The following is a 23,030-nucleotide window of genomic DNA, read 5'->3' as shown; positions in this document are numbered from 1 at the left end:
ACACCAACACTCGCTCTCGGCCACCCCAGTGCCCCCCTGGTGAAGTTATGGGTCTGCTGAAACCTCCATTATTCCCTGGGGGGGGGACCTTAAAGAAGCGTAAACTTCAACAATTCCTAAGAAATCAGCCCTTTGTCCTATTCCTTTGGAATCTGGCTTGTGGCAGGCACCCCTTGGGGCACTGACACCCAACCCACTGTTTTCCCCCTCAGGCCCCCTTTCTTCCCCGAATCTGCCCCAAAGACATCTCAACTTCAGAAATTCTTTAAAAATCAGCCCTTTTCCCAATTCCTTTGGAATCTGGGTGGCAGCAGGCACCCATTGGGGCACTACCACCTGAACTACTATTCTGCCCGCAAATCCCCCTTTCTGCCCTGAATCTACCTCAAATAACATCAACATCACACATTAACAACAGCAGAGCATTGGAAAAAATCAGGCGGATTTCCAAAGGTCATGCACATCCACATCCCCCCCCACCCCGCCTGAGATGCAATTGATCTACACACAACAACAATGAAATGCACACCGCCCCACTGGCCAATGAGGGTAAAATTTACCCTTAAATTTGCTTAAAAGGAATAAGGAGGCAATTGCCGGCAGATCAGCCCATGCTTTCGCTGGCCAATCTGCGGGCTGGAAGGGCTGGAAATTCAAACAGATGTCAAAACTCAAAATGGAGACTGAAGGAGAAAGACTTTTTACGATTGCAAAATGGAGTTCCAAAACAACCGGAACAACAAAATGTTTTGTATCCGAAACAGGGATGTTTTGTTTTGGCTACAAAATTTTCTGTTTTGAGCATTGGGTGTTTTGTTTTGGCTACAAAACAGCCGAAATGGCCTGTTTTGTGCACAAAACGTTTTGTATCCGAAACGAAACGCACATCCCTAATAAAAAGCCTGGGTGAACAATGCATCCTGATCGCCTTTTAAAAAGTTGTAAGAGATGGGGAGGCTCTTATTTCAGCAGGAAGTGTGTTCTTCCGAAGGCCTCGGGGCAGCAATGGAGAAGGCGAGGCCTGTCCCTGAGTAGCCACCAGACGGGCCGGTGGCAACTTTACTGCACCAATCCTAAATCTAGCAAGCTAATGCCAAAGTGATGGTAGCCATGTTGCTAGTGCCTGTTGGTGTTGATAGCTGTCTGTGATGTACCACTCTGGTACCACTCTGCTGCATTTTCTTTCTTTCTTTCTTATTGTTAATATATGTCCCTTCTGGTGATAGGCATGTTTGTAATTGTCAGCTATTATTAGTTAAACTGATAGCTATCCTTACCTCATCCCAGGTGTCTTTTGAGGGTTGTTTATTATTTATTTATTTATTTAGGATTATCATATTTCTTCCTGGATAAATCTTGCAATATCTATAATGGGGGGGGGACACATAGTGAATTGTGATTTATTGATTGGAAGTTGTTGTATTTATGACCTGTTCTTCCTCCAGTAGTAGTAAATCATCCCATGTACTAGATGCTCTGATTCTTTTTCTTTATTAGACTCTCTCTGCTGTTGAGATTGGGCCTCAGAAGAATGATGTAGCATTTAGGGAGAAAGATGCAGCCCAGGAGACCAGCACTGGAGGCCAAGATGGAGAAGACCTCCACGGCCACCATGAATTTCCCCTTGGTGCTCAAGTAGGTTGGCATAAAGGAGACCCAGACGCTGCAGAACACAAGCATGCTGAAGGTGATAAACTTGGCTTCATTGAAGCTGTCTGGCAGTTTCCTAGCAAGGAAAGCTACCGTGAAGCTGACGAGGGCCAGGAAGCCCATGTAACCCAGGACGGCATAAAACATGGTGACCGAGCCCTCATGACATTCCACTATGATCTCGCCTTTCTGAGAAGAGAAGTCCAGATTTGGGAAGGGGGGAGAGGTTCCTAGCCACACAGCACATATTACAACTTGAATTAGGGGGCAGGCCACGACAATGGAGTTTGTCAGCTGTCTGCCCAGTATTTTTCTTGCCATGTTTCCTGGCTTGGTGGCCATGAAGGCCAGGACCACAGTGAGAGTTTTTGCCAGCACAGAAGAAATAGCAACAGAGAAGACCATACCAAAAGCAGTTTGTCGAAGAAGACAGGTAACCTTCCTGGGTTGACCGATGAAGAGGAAGGAGCAGAGGAAGCAGAGCAGGAGGGAGATGAGGAGGATGTAAGTGAGGTCTTGGTTGTTGGCTTTGACAATGGGTGTGTCCTGGTATTTGATGAAGATGGCCAGCACCAAACATGTGATCAGAGACAGTAGAAAGGCAAGAGAAGCCAAAACGGACCCCAGTGTGTCTTGATACGAGAGGAAATGGATATTCTTGGGGACACACTGGTCTTGGTTCTGGTTTGGGTATTGATCTTCTGGGCACACGTCACAGCGAACTGCATCTGTAATGAGGAATCTGTAATTGAGGTATTGTTGAACTCTTTGCTAGCAGAGAGGAGGATATGCCTTGTGTGTTTTCACTTGCATCCCTTCCAGAAGCAGCTTTTCTGATCTAATGGCTGCCACAGGGAGACAAATAAGAACCAGGTGTGCAGATATAGGGGCTGGCGTCAATACCTCAATCTCACTGCAGTTTTCTATGCAACACTACACAGCAGAAACATTTTATATTTCTTGCACAAAGTGTTTAAATAGACTCACAGAAAGCCAACAATTTCAAGACAGAGACACATGCAAACGAGATGACACATTCTGAAGATTTCCAATGTAAGGACACTTCCTCACTAAACGTGAAAAATAAATGACATCCTCTTAGCCCCGCCTCTCGTCCCCACCACCATTTTAATATGGATTTGTGTCTACTTCTGGTGGAACTTGCCTGTTTGGTTAGAAAATGTCCCTTCTGGACAAGGGGCACATTCATAGCAACAAACTGGTTTCCCCTCTAGGACATTTCTGTTCTGCCCTGGACAGCAATACTCTACACAGCGTGAAGAAGGTAGTGTCTGAAAGGGGGGAAATTTCAGTGAGTGAAATCTTAACAGGTTTCCCTTCATCAAAAATGGTTGAAATCTACCTTGAACAGGATGCAATATTGCATACAAAGGACTGTGTGTGACTTGCAATTGTTCTCCTGAGAAAAGTACACAAGGTCCTCTATATCCCCTTGTGAACCAAGAATCAGCACCTGGTCCTCACCTGGTTAGGCCACAAAATGGCATCAGTGTTAATGTTGAAATCTGGTTTTGGATTTGTCCAGCCAACTTTACGTCGAGCCAGAGTGCTATTGGAGAAGACGATCCAGTTCAAAATGTCAAACCCAGAAAACTTCATCTGTTTTTCTGAAAAAGACACTTCTTGTCCAGCACCGTTGTTGAAGTGGATATTGGCCAAAGAAGCATGAATCTGGAATGACAAATTTTGGAAATTTGGACAGGAGAGATTTTAAATACCTGCCCTCGGAAGCTGCAGTTTAATGTATTTCCCCCCTCCGTCTCATAAGGGTTTAATTACTGTGTTGGCATTACCTGGTGAAATAGTGCTGTAATACAGGCATGCATGGTTTTATGATGGGGTTGCACTGATTTTAAAAAAAGATCTAGGAATTTCAAGATCAATGACAAGTGCAGGGAAGGCTTGGTTAGTGAGAAAAGGAGGAGAAAAGTATGTAATACGGACACATTTGAGTGGAGTTCAAGGTGCCATTTAAAACTACATCCCGACACATTTTACCTGTTAACTGATGTCAGAAGAGGCAGTTCTGAGGGAGAATTGTACCTGCCACGGCTTCACATTAAGAAGCGACTTCTTGCTGTCCCACTTCAGCCCACGTTGTGATCTTGAACACGCAGCGTGTAATGCGTGTGCCACAGAATAAACGGCATTGTAAACGGTGTAGCTGTGGCCAGCCATGCTCCCTTCAAACACAGAGGCCGGCAGGATCTCCAGCTTCTCCTCCCCTGTACAGATCCTCCTCCCCTCTTCCGGGGTCTGGCCTGACTTCTGCACCTCACAGTTGAATGCAACCTCCCACCAGTCTGGAAGAAAGACATCTCCCTGGGGGTGGTAGGGATCCAAAGCCCTGAGGAAACTCTGGAATCCGGGCACAGCCCCTGTGTGGACTGTGAAAGACAAAGCATGGAAATTTCTGACAGACCACCACTGATACTGAAATCCCTCCACAGCAAATTCCCACTCAGAGGTCAGGATCCAAACTTTGTCAAGTGAAGTGTGTGTCTGTTCTTCAAAGAAAGAGACTGATGTTATAAAGTTCTGTATGACATTGGAGTCTCCAGAGAGAATTGCCACTTGGGCATTACTCTGAAGAGCTGCCAAAATTTGTTTGTACCGTTCATCTGTAAGTATAGGATACAAAAACAGTTCGGGTGTAGGTCTTTCAGTAAAGGTCACGCAGATATCATGCTGGGCAAGGATTGGTGTGAGACTCCGGATGAAATTTTCCCCATTGTCGTCATCTGAGGCAACGATCCCAATCCAATTCCACTGGAAATACTGGAGTAACCGGACTAATCCCATGCACTGCAGCGTGTCCTGGGGGTCAATCTGATAGAAACTAGGGGAACTGTCCGTGTCACTCAAAACAGGGTCTGCTGACTTGAAACCTAGCTAGAAATGGGAGACGGGTTGTAAGACAAATGGGGAGAAAAATCATTTTCCCCCTAGTGTGGGGAAGGCAAGCTTTCCTTTAGTGTTATTCTTCCACTCGGCTCAATACACTGGAAGAGGTGTATTGGCATTTCCCCCTTTGCTATTTAATTATAATAGGAAAGATAGCTCATAAACATCTTCCTGTCTTTTGCAAAACATTTCCAGTCATCAAGGCTTATGCACTATACCACATTACGTAGACGCATCCTTTTTAGAAGAAGAAAAGAGCAGACAACAGGGCATGACTCTCAGCCCAGAAAATACCCCCACTTTTGTCCAAACTTCTTGAAATTTGTATCTGAAGGGTGTGCAGGCAGGAGATGGACAACCTCTGCTCCAATTCCTTGTTGCAGGAGGAAGGCAAACAGGCTTCCTTTCGGCATGTTTATTTCCCACACCCCTACCATATGGCTTATTTCTCTTCTGTGTCTGTGAATAGGCTAGGAAGCTACTGCTGATTTACAATAAGAAGAGTCCTGCTGGATCAGGCCCAAGAAGGCCTCTCCAGTCCAGTGCCCTGTTTCCCACAGTGACCCATCAGATGCCCCTGGGAAGCCCACAGACTCCCCAGCAACCAGGATTCTGAGGCATCCTGCCTCTAAGCCTTGAGGTATCCTATAGCCCTAAGGACTGCTAGCCATTGATAGATCTGGCCTCCAGGAATTTGTCTTTCAAAGCCATCCAAGCTGGTGGCCATCATCCCCATACTGCATGGCTGAGAATTCCATAATTTCATTATGCAATGTGTGAAAAAGAACTTCCATTTGTCAGTCCTAACTTTCCTGGGCATCAGTTTAATGGGAAAACCCTGGTTGTAGTATTGTGGGAGAGGGAGAAACATTTACCTTTCTACATCATGCATAATTTTGTGAACCTCAATCATGTCTCCCTTCAAGTCACATTTTTTCTAAGTTAAAAAGCCCAAAATCTTGTAACCTTGCTTCATAAGGAACAGGGATGGCAAATATGGCATCCAGTAGCTTGAGGGGGGGGGGCAGAATTTTGCATTCCCCCAATGAGTATTTATTTATTTATTTCATTAATATATTAATATACCACCCATCCACAAACAGCTCAGGGCGGTGCAGTGTCAGAAATAAAATCACTTTAAGCCATGGCTCTTTTGAAAGCCTCCAGGGATGATAACCCTCTTATATACACGGGGATATAATCTATACAATCTAGGGACGGTTACTGAGAAGGCCTGATCCCACATTGCCTTGAGACTAACAAGTGGCACCTGCATATTGATGTCTGAATCTGAATGCCTGAAAAATTCCACATCTTTGCAAGAGGGGAAAACTGGGCACCCTGGAATAAATGATGGATAACATAGATTGCTACCATGAAGAAAGGATTGTCTAGAAAGGAAGCTGAAAGGAAGATAGAAAGGAATTGTCTAGAAAGGAAGGGAACCTGTTATCAGTGGTTGGCTAGGAGGAAGGAGGCTTCTGGTTGGAAACGGACGTTGAGGAAACCAGTACAGCTGGTCTGGTGAATTTTTGAAGAATTTCTGGACATAGTTTCATTTCTATTTCCATCACTTCCTCTCTTAATATGAGGGCAGCCAGCTTCTTCCTGGAATAGTCACAGGTACCTAATAGTACCACTTAATTCTGTTCCTCTTGGATTAAATTGGTTCTTGGCGACCACATGAAATCCTAGCAGAGAAAGTCCAATGCCAGATCCCATTCTCAGAAGAACTGGAAATACATGATTCAAGGGGCTGGTTTTGACCTTTAAACTCTTAATGATCTGAAGTCATGAGGTACCAAATGCACTTGCCTTCTCCCATTCACCAACTCACACATTTAGGTCATTGTGTGGTGCTGCTCATGATCTCCATGGAGGGGAACATGGAGCATGACAGGGCCTTCTCAGTGGTGGCACATAGAGTATACAATGCACACTTTGCCCCGTCTCTGTTATCTTTTAGATATTGGGTGAATTCAGCCTTATTTCAGAGGGCATTTGGGATCCAAAGAGTTTATGAATTTGTGCCGCTGGTTGTTTCTCATGAATTTCTTGTTTCCTATTCTTTTTGATTTATTTTTGGAAGGGAGGTATATAAATCAAATAAATAAATTTTGTTGGGTTATTGTTGCTAAGTTTTTATTGTTTATAAGCTGCTTTGTTGACCTTTCTGGGATAAAAATATCTTAAATAATAAAGCAAGCTTGTTACCTCTTCCTCTTGCTATGTAAACTGAGCCATTTTTGGAAGGGCAGTATATCATTTAAATAAACAAACAAACAAACTGCTTTGATTACCTTTTGTTGAAAAGCAGTATATAAATATTTTAATCATCATCATAAGGACCCCTTACCCCCTTGCAAATGCTTCCTACCTGTGGGATCTTGAAGACTCCCAAGATAGTTGCCATCTGCTTTGAAATTTTGGAATCCAGGCCCCCAATGATGGATACCAACTTGGCCTGTCTGTCACACTGGTAGTTAGGAATGAATTGCTTGCCTGCAGAGAGCAGAGACAGTGTGTCCTGATAGGATTTTTTTGCATAATAGTTGTCTTCAAAGACACGTAACCCCAGAGTTAAGTTGGGGAGGAGAACTGGATACTTGTTGAGCTCATTGACTGCAAATGCCAAAGCCAGGATGCACTGGTAATTTTTCAAAATAGGTCTGCAATGAGAGTGACATGGGTAGTGTGGACAGAGTTAGAACAGCAGAGTTGTGGCCTGCCATGAAACCCCTCTGGTTCACCCCTATTTGAAAAGGCTCATCTATACCCAAGCCCTTTCAATACGTTTACCCCTCCTTTCTCAAACTTTCAACTTGGGTATCCCACAGAGATCTCTTAATGTATGTGTGTATGTACCTACTAGTTCAAAGGTTACAGTTGAGACAAGCAACTCCAGTCAATCCCTTGCATCCAGACTAAGATACTCCTGAGCACTCCCACTGAAATTAATGGAACAGTTAAATTTGTCCCTTTAATTTCAAAAAGGCTGCTCTTAAGCAACTTTATCTGGATGTGAGCCAGTAACTGGAGTAGCCCATCTCATGAGAGAATGTGCTTACTGTAACATGTGTGTACACACACACACACACACAATTTCATGTCAAAGTTAGGGGGAAAGGCTACTCCAGTTACTGCCTCACATCCACACTAAATTACTCATAAGCAGTCTTATTGGAAATTAATGGGTCTACTCATTTCAATGAGAGTACTCACTGCTGATTTTCTGAAGCCTGTCAGCCAGGCCTAGTGAGGGGAGGGCAGGGTGCACTGAGCTTCAGCATGTAGACAGCCAATCAGAAGCAGTAGAGGTGGAGGAGATGGGCCCATTTTGCATGCTGAAGGTCCCAGGTTCTATCTGTGGCAGCATCTCCAGGTAGGGCTTGCAAAGACTTCTGCCTTACACCTTGGAGAGGTGCTGGCAGTCAGCTTAGACAGTACTTAGCTAAATGGACCAATGGTCTGACTTGGTATAAGGAAGGAATAAGCAGGAAAGGTGCAAGAGTGACTTATGGCTGAATACAAGTCCCAACACGTAGTGCATAGGCTTAATTCACCCAAACTCTTGGCCTTCCTCTTTCAGCAAAACATTGGTCTGGAGAAAAGGAATGCATACACGCAAAAGTTGAATAGGTGCAGCTTCCCCAATCACTTGCTAAAAATGCCCCTTATTTATTTATTTAACATGTGAGCCACCCCGAGCAGTAGTGCACTGGAGGGGCGGGGTATACATATTTTAAATAAATAAATAATAATAAATATTTATATACCGCCCAAAATGCAAGTCTCTGGGCGGTTTACAACAATTTATTAATTTCTGCTTTACGAACATCCAGAAGACACCATGATTGATTGGTTGATTAAGTGCCTTCAAGTCGGTGTCAGCTCTTAGCGGCCACATAGATAGATTCTCTCCAGGATGATCTGTCTTCAACTTGGCCTTTAACGTCTCTCAGTGGTGCATTCATTGCTGTTGCAATCTAGTCCATCCACCTAATGCTACTTCCCTAGCATTATGGACTTCTCAAGGGAGCTGGGAAGGCACTTTACTACCCACGATATTAATCTTCCAGGCAGAAAGCCACAACCACTTTCTATATATTCATGTGATAGCTGAATTCCTGCTGGCCACCGACTTCATTCCCAGCCCAATGTGTTAGGATGGAATTTGGCTGGAAAATTATCTTTGTAAGGAGGTAAAAGTTGGGTGAGGTCTAATCTGATTAGAACCAACCTACATCTGATCAAAGGCTTGGTTAAACAGGCTTGGTTGTGTGTCTTCAGAGTTCTGCTAAGGGCTGCTGGTGAAGTTCTTAAAACACAGAGTTCATTCCAGAGCCATAGGGTGACTATGGAAAAGGCTCAGCCCTCAGTTGTCATCAGATGAGCTGGTGGCAACGGCAAGTGTAAAACGTAACCTAAAAGATCTGAATAATAATGTAAACAACAAGCCAATAGATCCAATAGTGTAACAAAAAAAATCAATTGAATATATAAATATATATTATATTGGAGGTGAAACAATCATGTAAATAAAGTGAGATGGATGAATCATATAAGATAAGTCAATAAAAGACATAGTAATGATAAACCTAAGAGACTGTATTGGTATCTTGAATTTAGCTCCAAAGCTTGGACCATTAGACAGATTATTTTTAAACATTGAAATATAGCTTAAAAGATCAGTTAGTCCATTCAGACATAGCTAGGACTCAAATCAATACTACAGATGTAAGGGGACATTGGAAGTGTGAACATTGTTCATGTTGTCATGAATGTTTACCCACAAAAGAATTCATCAATCCAGCTGATAAGAAAAATCATATTTCAGACTTTTACACTACCTGTGAATCCACAGATGTCATTTGCGCTATTGTTTGTCCCTGTGGTCTTTTTTTAATGTGGGTCAGACCAGTGGACCTTTGAGAATCTCAATTACAGAACATAAGAGCAAAATTAGAACTAAAAAATATGGAGGGCCCCCGTACTGCCCATTTTATTAAATTTAAACACTCACCAGAAACAATGAAATTCTTTGCTATTGAAAGAGTGACAGTTAATATAAGCAAAAGGGAAGAGTTCTAGTTCTAGACTAAACCAAAGAGTAGCCTTTTGAATCTTTACTTTAAAGTCCACATCTCCTATGGGACTCAATGAACATTTAGATCTCCATATCTATAAAGAATTAATTATATGTTTAAGATGGCCATTTTTATTTTTAATACATAGATGGTTTTATCCCTTTAAGGATTTTAGGATTAACCAACAGACTTTAATATACCTATTATAAATCGCTATAGTTAAACACAAGTTACTCAGTCTGTTGGAAACCCTTAAGGAGGTAGGTCCTTGATAACCCCGTGGGAATGTTATGAGAAATTACACTGGTGAGTTTTCACACATCACATTATATAGGCAAATTTGTCTAGTGAGGATTTTACTTAAAATGGAGTACAGTGATTTATAAATTGTAATAATGGTAACTATTTATAGGGGTAATTTTTTTTACTAATGTAAAAAAAACAGTTTATAAGAGGTTAACAATGATTAATGTTAATTCAATTTATTTTATGACTTATTGTTAACGTTTATAAATATATGCATTTTATTAATTAACTGGGGACATTTAACTGCTCTGAGTATTATATAAAAATTTATATAAAGGGCCATGAGGTTATTATTACACAATAAGTAGATCACTATTACAGTATCAATACATATTTGGAAAAATGAGTATATATTTTTATAGAATGGACATTTGGTGGGAGACGATTCATGGACTCCCATGGAAAAGGATCTATTATGCAAAACAGAAGTATTAAGAAGATGCTACTGATATCTTTTCGAGAACCATTGGACTTTAGGAAGTTGAAAAAGTTTACCGAAACTTAATGTGCTTACTGAAAGCTGTGGTGCTCATCCATTTTGAAATATCATACATGTTTTCATATTTGGGGAATACTTTATTGTTCCATTGTCCTTATGTTCATATTTGTGCTGATGTTTGAATGTTACATCTTATTGACTGATCTTACGATTCATCCATATCACTTTATGCACATGATTGTTTCACCTTCAATATAATTTATATGTATATATTCAATTGATTTTGTTTTCTGTTACGTTATCGGAATTGTTGGTTTGTTGTTGGCAACTGCAGGCGAACGTCTCTAGAAGATCTTAATAAGCGGTGGGGATCCTGAAGTTGAAGGTGCTTTCCCAGGTACACTGACTGGGCCCAAGCCATTTAGACCTTTATGGGTAGCCACATTCACCAGCACTTCATATTTTGCCCAGAAATGAATGGGCAGCTAGTGCTATCTACCCCCGGCACAGTACCTCTCGTGACTGTTGCTGGTGTCTATCTTGTGTTGCATTTTAGCCTGTGAGTCTTTTTGGGACAGGGATCCATCTTATTTATTTATTATTTCTCTGTGTAAACTGCCCTGAGCCATTTTTGGAAGGGCGGTATAGAATTGAATAAATAATAATAATAAATACGTATACCTGATGTGGCAGGAAGGGATTCATGTGATATTTGTATTCCTGCCTCGTCCCAGACTTCCTTCCAGCCCAATATGTTAGGATTGCATTTGGCTGGAGAATTATCTTTGTAAGGAGGTTTGTCAATGACTGAACTGCAATCTGCATTCAGGTTGCCTCTCAGCATAATCGTGATACAAAGTTCACTACTTGCATAACTTAGTGAAATTTGGGTGAGGTCTAATCTGCTTAGACTTTTGTGTGGAGAGGGATGAGAGGTTTTTTTGCGGGGGGTGGGGGTGGGGAGCAACAAACATCAGATTAAAAGCAATTAACAGTGAAGGATAATTTAAAACAGCACTAACAACAGAACCAACCTAGATCTGATCAAAGGCTTGGTTAAACAAGTGTGTCTTGAGAGTTCTGTTAAAGGCTGCTGGTGAAGTTCTTACAGCACAAGAGTCCATTCTGTAGTCTTGGGGCGACTGAGTTGCTACCACATGAGCTGGTCTCTAGAAGTTCTTAATAAGCAGAGGGGATCCTGAAGCTGAAGGCCTTCCTTAAATATCCTGGACCCAAGCCATTCAGAGCTTTATAGGTAATCACTGGCATTTTATATTTTGCCTGGAAATGTATGGGCAGCTAGCACTAACCCACCCACCCCCAAATAAATCCCTCTTTTACAATAATTATCAGGAGTGTTCCTCTGAAAATCCATCTAGCCTAATCAAACAAGATTTACTTCCAAACAGTCGGAACGGAAACAAGCACTTACTGAGAAAAGGAGAAGTCCCATGTGATGGGCGATTCCGAAAACATTGGCGGCCTGGCTAGAGTGAGGTGGAGAGGTAAATTCCCACCCACCACAAAGTCTCCTGTCCTGTAAAAGTAATCTTGGAGTGGGAAAGGTCTGCTTAAGAGGCATTTGGCCCACAATGCAATGATGGTGGTTTGAGGAAAGAGCCAAAACACTAACAGCCCAGTCGTGAGCATCAGAGGGGAAGGGCTCCTTGTATCAGCAACCAAACTGTGTTGGCAGAAGAAACCCCTTTACAGAACCCCAATAAGTGCAACCAATTGCACAGGCTCCACCCAGCTGAGAACTGGATATGCGCAGCACTGGGTGTTTGGGATAGACGCTCAGATTTGAAGGTGCCAAGTCCCCAGCCCAACCTTTCTTGGAAGGGTCTAGGGCACATAATACTATACTACAAACGTGATTTGTCTTGGATTTCTTTTTTTATTGACTTAATGGATTGGCTTTTGAAACACCAAGACTTTGTTGTTGTTTTTTACTTTTAATTTCAGGGGTGAAAAATTATATGCCTAGAGAGCTGAGTTTTCATCATACCTCTGAAGCAGAAAAACATGTTTTCATGGCCGCAAATGCTCTGGGGCCTTGAAACAGCTCATACCTGTTTTTATTACTATTTCAATCATCATTTGTATTTAACTTTCGCCCGTTGGGGAAGAGCAGCTGGTACCTTCAAACTTGTCAGGGTCTGGCCTTGGGCCCATCTGCAGCTGAAGCCTGACATCCACAATGGAACACTGATATACCAGAGCCAGGAGGGTTGCCACCACGTGTCCAAGATTGGCCTGGACAGTCCAGGATGCAGTAAATAGTAGTAATAAGTTGATTGTTGTGACTACAGGTCATCACTTAGCATAACATGGAAGAAAAAGACAACATGCCAAGAAGTTACATCAGTTTAATTAAGCTAAAACCAATGCTACAGTTTAGAACATATAATTTTCTTTCTGAGTTTAAAAGAAAACATGGTGAACATGTCAACTTGACAATTGATATATGGAATTGCATCCGCAAGATAAGTAATATGTTCTACATCCGAACCCTTAAGTTTCTCTATCAACAGTGTTTTTAGTAGAGGGCCAGATGAATTTGTTCCCCATCACGACCGGGGGAATGACAACAACAGATTTTAGGTGTTGTGAAAGAATGAGGCCTAAACCTTTTTGTGTATACATTTTATGTTGCAATTGCCTTGGTTATCAACTCAATTCAAACTTTATTGCAATCAAAGATAAAATACATATTTAGAACATTAAAAAAACAAAAATATTACCATCAACTGGATCATGACGAAGACATATGTTGGTGTATTTTTTTGCCTTGGTTATTCCCTGTGTTAAGAAAGCTGTGCAGGAGTCAAAAGTTCATGGAATCCTGATCAGAAGTTTCATTTTTGAGGGTGATGAAATGTACTGGTTTGATTTTGGAAGGAAGTGGAGGTTTGATTTTATTGGTTATGTTTTGAAAAATGGTGGGAACTTGAGTTACATTCAGGGGCGTAACGATAGGGGGGGCAGGGGGGCATGTGGCCCAGGCACCACCCCGGCGGGTCATGTGGGGGGCGCCAAAAAGTGGCTTCCCCCCCCATCCGCCCCTGGATCGCCCGCCGACTGTGGCGGCGGGTGTGCGGCAGCGATTTGGCAACCTTAATCCTGCAAGTCTAGACAAGGCTTGGGAGGCCCCTCCACTGATTACACTGTGGAAGCTGGAGGCAGGCAGACAAGGCAGTGCTTCTCTCCCATGCCTTCTCAAGGGCTAGGGTGACTTGCTTGCCCCACAAGGGCATTTGGGACTCTCCGTAACCTCCAAGACCCCACTTAGGTTCTCGAATCCCCCCGCCCCACATGCCAGCTGGCAAGAGTTTCCCAGCCATCTGGTTTCGAAGGGCTGCCTGCTGAGACGAGGGAGGGAGGAACGAGGAGCGCCTCCGAGGAGGCGAAAGGGCGGAGCAAAGGACGACTGGAGCCGCTGGAGTCTTGGCGCTTCAGGCGGGACGAATCAAGCATCGATGTCTCCGCGTTAGAGCCGCCATTTTAGATGGCGAGCGGAGCAGGCGCCTCGGATTAAGGGACGCAGCGGCAGCAGCCGAGAGTTGCACAGGTATTGGGCGGCTTTGTGTGCGGGGCTGCTGAAGGGGGGGGCGGCGGTGTGTTGTCGCAATCGGAGTCTTGGAAACGGCATTGAGGAGACGGAGAAGGTGCCTCCGCGGTGTGGAGTTGTGTGTATTTTGCATTGCAGTGGTGGGACCGAGACCGGAGGCGCTGCGTGTACGGGGGCTGCGCCCGGCGCCGCACCTCTCCCCTTCCATGGTCTGCCCCAGGGAGCCCCCGCCACGGTTGAGGGGGCTGTTGCGCCGTCGCCCGGGTTCAGTCTGGGGCTGCTCCCCATTCCAGGTGGCCTCCGCTGTCCTCCCCTAGTTTGAGCGAGAGTCCCCACTTTGCAGCCCCTTCAGGGGCGTAGCAAGGTTGGAGTGGGCCCAGAGACAAGATTTTAAAATGGCCCCCCCAAAGTCCAGGGCCTCCGCACACCCCAGGCCCCCAAGGATTTAAGTCTGATATTCCAAAATAAGTATGCTGCCTGCAAATACATTTCACTGAATACACACACACACGTCACAATATATAGTGATATACATTGAGTACTATACATTTGTATTACTTTTAATGCCTAGAACACACTAGAAAGATGAATTATTAAAATGGGCCCCTCGCTGCAGATTAGCAAAGGAGACTTTCAACCATGCAGGGTGAACCTATGTTTGTTTTCTCAGAATTCTGAACAAATTCAGTCAAGTTTGATTGCAGGAGGTTTTTCACAGGAGGCTTTTAAAGCCCTTTAAGACACATCTCCTCTGGAATGGAGGTGCTGCATTCACATGTTGGCCAGATTTACCCTGAAGTCCCTGCAAGTTATTGGGGAGCAGTTCACACACAAGAAAAATAAAATAAAAGCACCACACATGCTTCACAGTTCTCACTCAGACCTTCTGGGTTGCAAAACAACTTGAACATAAGTGCATTTATAAATGAATGAATGAATAAATAAAATTAATAAAATACTGTTCCAGAAGTTTTTGCAATTTTCTGCCATGACACAAGCCACTTATAGGACTTTTTAGATAGTTTTTTTTAAGTCAGCAAATTTTCCAAGCTGTTTCAAAATAAATATTCAGAGACTTCTCGGTCCCTCCCCCCGCCCCCCATATCCAAGCCCTATGGCAAGAAGATCCCTATATATGGGGGGGGGGGGGGCGGGAAAGGTAACCACAAAAAGGAGTTCACACTCTACCTGGCAAATGCTGGTCTGGGCTAAGCAGGGCAGCAAGGGGTCTTCTGCTGCAGAGAACACTCTGGCTGCCTCCTCCTTCCTGGCTTGCTTGGGCCCTACTCGAGTTCAGGCTTCACTGCGGCCTACACGGAGGCCTCCGTGGAAGCCCCGCCCACCCGCCGATCAGCTGAGAGGCGGGAGAAAAGGAGCTCTTGGCAGCTTGCCTGCTGCTTCGATTGCGGGCCAGCAGAACAAGCAGGAGAGACGGCGAAGAGGGCAAGTGGCTGAGAGGCTATGGGGCTGGGCAGGGGGCAATGGGGAGTCACATGAGGTGCCCCTGGGGTGCCCCTCCAGGCAGTGGGGCCCCCAGACAACTGTCTCCCCTTGCCCTATCATTGTTACGCGCCTGAGCCCCTTAGCTGCTGTTTGCAAGGAGGAGACGCCAACACTGTGCTGCTCTCGGGCCCTTCCTACTGCTCCCCCCCCCCCGGTTCCTTCCTCATTTGCTTTTCTTTTGCTTTTCCGGATGGGGGAGAAAGGGCACCCTTCTGCCCTTTAAGGAGTGAGGGTGAGAAGGGCTGCCGGTGTCTTGACTGGCGTCTTAACAACGCGATGCCGCCACCGCCACAGCAGCAGGTCTTCCTGCTTATATTGACGAGGGTGGGAATGGATGCTGCTGCATCGCCGCTGACATCGGCGGCGAGTTGAGTTGGCGCTTTCTTCAGTGGAGTTGATGCTGGCAGACCGATGCCTGACTCTTGTTGTGGCAAAACACCCGCGGATCCAGAAGCGGCTCGCCATATGACAGTCGGTCTGATCTTTTCTTTTTGGCCACGAGTTGGCAAAGTATGTGGTTATTTGGGTCTCTGGGTTTATTTGTGGTGTTGTGTGTGGAGCTCTTCTGCTCCTCCGAAGTGCCCGTGAGGATTCAAAAGCGATTGCCTACTACTGAGATGACAGCCGCGGCGGCAGCAGCAGCATCCTCTGGATGGATGAATCTTTTTGCCTTCTCAATAAGCCTGTGAAATGCGCTTGTAATAATTTTAACCGGTGGCTATAAGCATTCATAAATGAGGGCATTGGTGTAGAGGGGAGAGTGAGGAGAAGCTACAAGTACAAGGATTCCCATTCCCTGTGCGATCTAGTCATATCAGAAGCAGGTTTGGGTTGCTTTTAAGGTAGGTAGGAGGGAATTATGTAGTTATTCCACAGTTTTCTTGCATAAGACTGTACCGAAGTAAAGGTGAATCCCTGCTATTTGTGATAGAAAATATGCTGGGAGTTTTAACAACCATTTCATTTCAACTAAAGCAACCTATGCCTGCTGAATGGCAACCACCCCATTTTGTAAAATCTATTTTCCCACTGCTAATATGTTTAGAATTGGACTGCATATTCCATGGAGTTCATTCCTCTGTATGTGTGCTTGTTTGTGAGTCTTATTTCTATTGCCCCAACCTTTGGAGAAGTGCATCCTTTTGTGCGTTTTGTGTGTGTGTGTGCGTTTTGGAAAATAACGTAGGGAAAAAGCATGGTTGTTTTTTTTAAAAAGGTGGTCTTGGAAGAGGAATAGGGGGCGAGAGGAATGATTATCAGATGTTGGGGGGGCGGGGGGGCGCAATTTCAGTGCTTGCCCTGGGCACCGTTTTCCCTAGTTACGCCTTATATTAAAGAACTCCATTCTAGACAGGAAAGTGAGGAGGTGGGATCTCTAATCTAGCTAGCTAGCTGGAAGCAGATGGATTCTGCATCTCTGCACACATGGTACAGGGAAGAGGAGCTTGCATGTTGCAAGGTAGAAGGAACAGGAAGAGAAGGGAGAGAGGAAGGAGGAAGTGTCCCTGAGATTAGCAATCTACATTCCAAAGAGATAGTGTCAGTGCAGTAGAGAAGGGATGGCCAATGTCTTGACCCTCTAGCCCTCTGACTCACTAGTCTGGCCTCCTGTGTCACTGAGACAAGAGACAGTGCAAAGTCCTTAACTTCTAACAGGTGGGAGTACAAGTTTGATGTTGGGAGAAGAGTCCAAGAGAGTGCAGTCCAAGTTGGGAGAAGAGAGTGCAGAACTGAAGAGGCCAAGTGAAGGAATTGCTGGCACAGTCTGAGAACCAGAGCTGGGGCTGGAAAGAGCTGAGAAATCCCTAACAGAGGGTAGAAACTCTCTGGAGAACTAACTTACTCACCAGCAAGAAACAGTCTGGGGCTGAACCCCCAGAACTATGAAGGAGAGCAGCACATGAGAATGAACACAGGACAAGCTGGCTTTGCTGGAAAAACTGAGGTGACTGCAGATAACTTTGTCAGGGCCCAATGTTAGACAGGTCAGTTTTGATGCATTTTGATTACTTTTCATTTCTTCCTTATGCTCATTTGGTTGATGTTTTGTAACAAACTTTTTAAGGGGTCTATTGGTTTTAAACGGAACTATTTTCAAAGTAAAATTTCTTGTGTGTGTGTAAATAGATATTGTGTGTGTGTGTGTAATAGTTTGTCTCTCTGTTTCCCCATCTCACACCTAGAACTCTTGATTGATTGATGATTGATTAAGTGCCATCAAGTCAGTGTCAACTCTTAGCAACCACATAGATGGAATTTCTCCAGGATGACCTGTCTTCAACTTGGCCTTTTAGGTCTCTCAGCTATGCATTCATTGCTGCCGTAATCGAGTCCATCCACCTTGCTGCTGGTCATCTTCTTCTTCCTTCAACTTTCCCCAGCATTATGGATTTCTCAAGGGAGCTGGGACTTCACATAATGTGTTCAACGTACAATAGTCTGAGCCTAGTCATTTGTGCCTTGAGTGAAAATTCTGGATTGATTTGTTCTGTGATCCATGTGTTTGTTTTCCTGGCTATCCATGGTATCCTCAAAAGTATTCTCCAAACCAAAGTTCAAAAGCATCAATACTTTTTCTGTCCTGCTTCTTCAAAGTCCAACTTTTGCATCCATAGAGTGTCACAGGAAAAACCATTCTCCGAACGATTCTAATCTTTGTAGGTGTCAACACATCACAGCATCTCAATATCCTTTCCTTCATTGCAACCCTACCAAATGCTAGTCTGCAGCACATGTGAAATTAAGGATAATGTGCGATGGTTTGCACAATCTGTTCAGTCTCCTTTCTTTGGTATTGGTATGCATACTGCAGTCTTCCAGTCTGTTGGCCACTGTGTCGTTCTCCAGATTTGCTAGCATAGTTTTGTTAGAGCCTTGACTGAATCTTCGTCTGTTGCCTTCCATATTTCTATAGCTATTCCATCAATTCCTCTATCCTTCTGACTTGGTAATGACTGCAGTGCTGATCTAACTTCATCTTCCCATACTAGAGTTCTTGCAAGTAGAGAATATCTTCTAGAGTATCTTGGATGTTGATTTCGCTGCTGTAAGGATTTTCAGTATACTCCTTCCATCTCTGTCTGATCTTCTCTGAATCGTTTACTATCTGTTATTTTGGCATCCCTTAACATAACAATCCAAGGTTGGAACCTTCTTCTGAGTTCAGAGATCTTTTGGAAATCTTTCTTTGTTTTTCTGTGTCTATTTTCATCCTCAAGGTCTTTACAGATGTCATCGTAGTACTGCTCCTTGTCTATTCTAACAGCTTTCTGAAAACCCCTATTAAGTTCCTTCCTGAGGTCTTTATTAGGGATGTGCATGAATCGATTTTTTTGATTTGATTTGTACCCAAATCAAATCACCCATGATTTGTTTGGGGTCTGAACCCCCCCCCCGATCACCCCAGATTCTATTTGTACCTGAATTGTCCAAATATAATAAATTCAGGACAAAAGGGGGGTTCCAGGAGCAAAAGAGTAGGGTGGGTGGTAGCACCCAATGGGTGGAAGCTACCATGCACATTTCAAAGAAATTGGGCAAAGGGGTAATTTTTAAAGAATTTTTGAAGTTGGTGCATCTTTAAGCTTTTCCCCCATAGGGAATAATGGGGATTTCAGCAGCCTTAAAGCTCCATGTGGGGGGCACCAGGGTGGCCCAGAGCAGGTTGTAGTGGGTGGCAGTGCCCAATGGGTGCGAGGAAACTACTACCCATATTTAAAAGAAATTTGGCAAGGGGGTGTTTTGTTTTGTTTTTAAAATTGAAGTTGGCATGTCTTTGTGGCAGATCTGGGGGGAAAAGGGGTTTTGGGGACAGAAGAGTGAGTCAGGTGGTAGTGCCCCAATGGGTTGCATGCCCAATGGTTGGTATCTATGTCCTGAACTGGGCTTCTCAGGGACAGATGTTAAAGAACTGAGTCAGATAGAGGTGACAAGAGATGTTCTAAACTATCTAGAAAAATTAAAAATTAGCAAATCGCTAGGGCCAAATGGCATCCATCCTTAAGTCCTTAAGGAACTCAAATATGAAATTGCTGAGCTCATTGAAAAAATATATAACTTATCCCTACGATCAGGTTCTGTTCTGGGGGAATGGAAAGTAGCTAAAGAAACACTGATTTTCAAAAAGGGATCCGAGGGTGATCCAGGAAATTACAGGCTCTGAATTGCTTAACTTCTGCTCCAGGCAAATTGAGGGAAAGCATTCTCAAGGATAACATTGTAAAGCACATGAAAGAACAGGCCCTGATGGGGAGAACCATCATGGCTTTTGCAAAGGTAAGTCTTGCCTCACCAATCTTTTGGAGTTCTTTGAGAATGCCAACAGGTATGTGGAAGGATAAAGGTGATTCGGTTGAAATAATATACCTGGACTTCCAAAAAGCTTTCAAAAAAATTCCTCATCAAAGACTCTTGAGAAAACTTAGCAGTCATGGGATGAGGGAACAAGTTTATGTGTGGATTGGTAACTGGTTAAAGGACAGGAAATGTAGGATAGGTATAAATGGACAGTTTTCTAAATGGAGGGAAGCAACAAGTGAGGTCCCCCAGGAATCTCTACTGGGGCTGGTGCTTTTTAATTGATTCATAAATGATCTAGAAGTTGGGGTAAGCAGTGATGTGGCCAAATTGGCAGATGACACCAAACTATTTAGGGTAGTGAAATCCCAAACCGATTGTGAGGCGCTCCAAAAGGATCTCTCCAAACTGGGTGAGTGGGCGACAAAATGGCACATTCAGTTCAATGCTGGCAAGTATAAAGTGATACATAGTGGGGCGGGGGGGGGGAGTTCAAATCCCCATTCAGCCATGATACTTGCTGGGTGACTCTGGGCCAGTCACTTCTCTCTTAGCCTAACCTACTTCACAGGGTTGTTGTGAGGAGAAACCTAAATATGTAGTACACCACTCTGGGCTCCTTGGAGGAAGAGTGGGATATAAATGTAAAAATAAATTAAATAAATAATATTAATAATAACTTCACACATACACTGATGGGGTCTGAGCTGTCAGTGACTGACCAGGAGAGGGATCTTGAGGTCGTGGTGGACAGCTCGTTGAAAGTGTCGACTCAGTGTGCGGCAGCTCTGGAAAAGGCCAGTTCCATGCTAGGGATCATTAGGAAGGGAATTGAAAATAAAACGGCTAATATTATAGTGTCCTTATACAAAGCGATGGTGTGGCCACACCTGGAGTACTGCGTGCAATTCTGCTCACCAAATCTAAAAAAGGACATTGTAGAAGTGGAGAAGGTGCAGAAGAGGGCAAGATGATCAGGGATCTAGAGCACCTTTCTTATGAGGCAAGGCTACACCACTTGTGGCTTTTTAGTTTAGAAAAAAGACGACTGTGGGGAGATATGATAGAGGCCGATAAAACCATGCATGGTGTGGAGAAAGTTGATAGAGAGAAATTTTTCATCCTTTCATGTAACACTACAACTAGGAGTCATCCCATGAAATTAATTGCCAAGAAATTTAGGACTGACAGAAGGAAGTACTTTTTCACACAACGCATAATCAACTTGTGGAATTCTCTGCTACAAGATGTATTGATAGCCAACAACATGGATGGCTTTAAGAGAGATTTGGATAAATGTATTGAGAAGAGGTCTATCAATGGCTGCTAGGAGGGCTATAGGACACCTCCAGCCTCTGAATACCAGTTGCAGGGGAGTAACAACAGGAAAGAAGGCATGCCCTCAGCTCCTGCCTGTGGGCTTCACAGAGGCAACTGGTTGGCCACTGTTTGAAACAGGATGCTGGACTAGTTGGGCGCCTTGGGCCTGATCCAGCAGGCCTATTCTTAAGTGCTCCTGGACCTGACATTATTTCTGGATTTCTGAAGCATTTGGGGGCTACTGTGGATGCGTAAGGCAGCCCTGACAGTGTTGAGGACAAGAGCTTGCATGGCCACAGTTGCTCCAGTTAGCTACAATGTGAGAAACTGAGGCAGTGCTTCTTGGACAACCTCAAGAGCACTGAGGCTGCTTTTATAGGGTCACGGAAACCCAAATAAGGTTCACAGCCACCCCATGATGTTGGGCACCATGTTGGCCATTATAGGAGAGATTTGCCAGCCATAATCCAAACTGAAAAATAAAAATGAAGTAACCAAGTCTATTATTCTTGCTTCTAAGAGAATAAAATGTCTCCTAGGACCTTGGATGTTTGGATTTTTGTTTATGATACCAAAAAAAAAAAAAAAAAATCCATTAGAGGTAGAAGCCCCTTGAAATGCACTCTAAAATGTTCAGAGGTTGTGCCTGCTCTTGGTAAGTTTTAAAATGCACTACTTGTAAGCAGCAGAGAAGACCAAGGTTTGAATAAACATTTATTTATTATTATTTATTTATTTAACTCATTTGTATACTGCCCAAAACACAACTCTCTGGGTGGGTTACAACAAAACAATAGAAACAACAGATAAAAAGATTAAAACATTACAACAATTAAAATTTAAAATGTTAAAACTATTAAAAACACAAAACAATATCTAATAAAAAGTAGGATTGTGTGTTTTGTTTTTTTCCTGTTTTGTTTTTGGCCCAAATCCAAAACACCCTCATTTTGTTCTTTGTTCAAAATTGCAAAACCTGAATCCGAAACATTTTGGATTTTAAAGAATGTCCCCAGGGAAAAACTAGTGGGTGGGGGTGGTAGTGTCCAATGGGTGGAAACTACCACCCAAATTTCAGAGGAATTGGGCAGAGGGCTGATTTTTAAAGATGTAATGGAGTTTGTGCGTCTGTAAAGTTCTTCCCCATAGGGAATGATCGACCTCCATAATTCCTGCCCCATAACTGCACTTGGGGGGCACTAGGGTGTTCCAGAGCGAGTTGCAGTGTTTCTCAACCTTTTTGGAGTAAAGGACTGCTAAATTCTTCATGCAGAGTTTCAAGCACCGCTACATTCTTCATGCTCAGTTTCCCTGACCAGCAGCTAGTAAAGGGGTTTCAAGTTTATCTATCTGTCTGTCTATCTGGCTTCTGTACTGCCCAAAACTTGCATCTCTGGGCAGTTTACAATTAAAATAATATAAGCATTAAAATCATTAAATTTGGAATCTTTTGCAAACATGGAATATTAGGGGTTCTCAACCTTTGGTCCCTCAGTTAAACTCTCATAACCCCCAACCACAATGGCATTTGGCCATTATGGCTGGGGATTATGGGAGTTGAAGTCCACCAACATCTGGGGACCCAAGGTTGAGAACCCCTGAATCTAAAAGCCTGGGTGAACAAATTTGTCTCCAGTATGTCTTCAGTATGTTCAGTGGGGGTGCTTGTGATTACTCAATGGAGAGGGGATGTTGAGCCATTAGAAAAATCCAGAAGCTACATGGGGCCAATGAAAACAACACACAAGCAAGCTTTTGAATTCTCCAAAACCCCATTCTCCAGTTCCCCCATCCTCTCTCATAATGCGCGTTTCTGTGCTCCCCTCCCAACTCCCCTGTGTGCGCCAATCACACCAGCCTGCCTTTGGGGCCATGCAGCTCACGTGGTCCCACATGCTGCCCGTGCGTACCTGCGAGGTGAGCCAAGGCATCC

The 23,030-nt window shown here is 43.8% G+C and overlaps 1 protein-coding gene across 1 annotated transcript; it reads right to left on the bottom strand.

Annotated features, from left to right (window-relative positions):
• Window positions 1-1,467: 1,467 nt before the first annotated feature.
• On the bottom strand, window positions 1,468-15,593 carry LOC128343773 (uncharacterized). The gene is made up of 7 exons (XM_053293208.1): window positions 15,167-15,593; window positions 12,549-12,726; window positions 6,953-7,077; window positions 3,136-3,342; window positions 2,273-2,378; window positions 2,058-2,092; window positions 1,468-1,839 (listed from the first exon to the last, which is right to left on the bottom strand). The coding sequence occupies exons 2-7, from the start codon at window positions 12,580-12,582 to the stop codon at window positions 1,468-1,470; spliced, it is 879 nt and encodes a 292-aa protein (XP_053149183.1). The 5' UTR covers window positions 12,583-12,726; window positions 15,167-15,593.
• Window positions 15,594-23,030: the final 7,437 nt, after the last annotated feature.

The sequence above is a fragment of the Hemicordylus capensis genome, chromosome 2 (assembly GCF_027244095.1).
Source record: "Hemicordylus capensis ecotype Gifberg chromosome 2, rHemCap1.1.pri, whole genome shotgun sequence".
In the NCBI taxonomy this organism is placed as follows: domain Eukaryota; kingdom Metazoa; phylum Chordata; class Lepidosauria; order Squamata; family Cordylidae; genus Hemicordylus; species Hemicordylus capensis.
Note: the sequence above shows the minus strand (reverse complement) of the source record. Positions and strands in the feature narration are given on the sequence as shown.

Bases quoted from the DNA above. Each gene is read 5' to 3' on its own strand.
- LOC128343773 (XM_053293208.1), bottom strand. From the start codon at position 12,582: ATGGGCCCAAGGCCAGACCCTGACAAGTTTGAAG. The intron at 7,078-12,548 runs GTACCAGCTGCT...TGCTCTCTGCAG, and splicing joins AGACCCTGACAAGTTTGAAG to GCAAGCAATTCATTCCTAAC. The intron at 3,343-6,952 runs GTAGGAAGCATT...TTGTCATTCCAG, and splicing joins GAGTCTTCAAGATCCCACAG to ATTCATGCTTCTTTGGCCAA.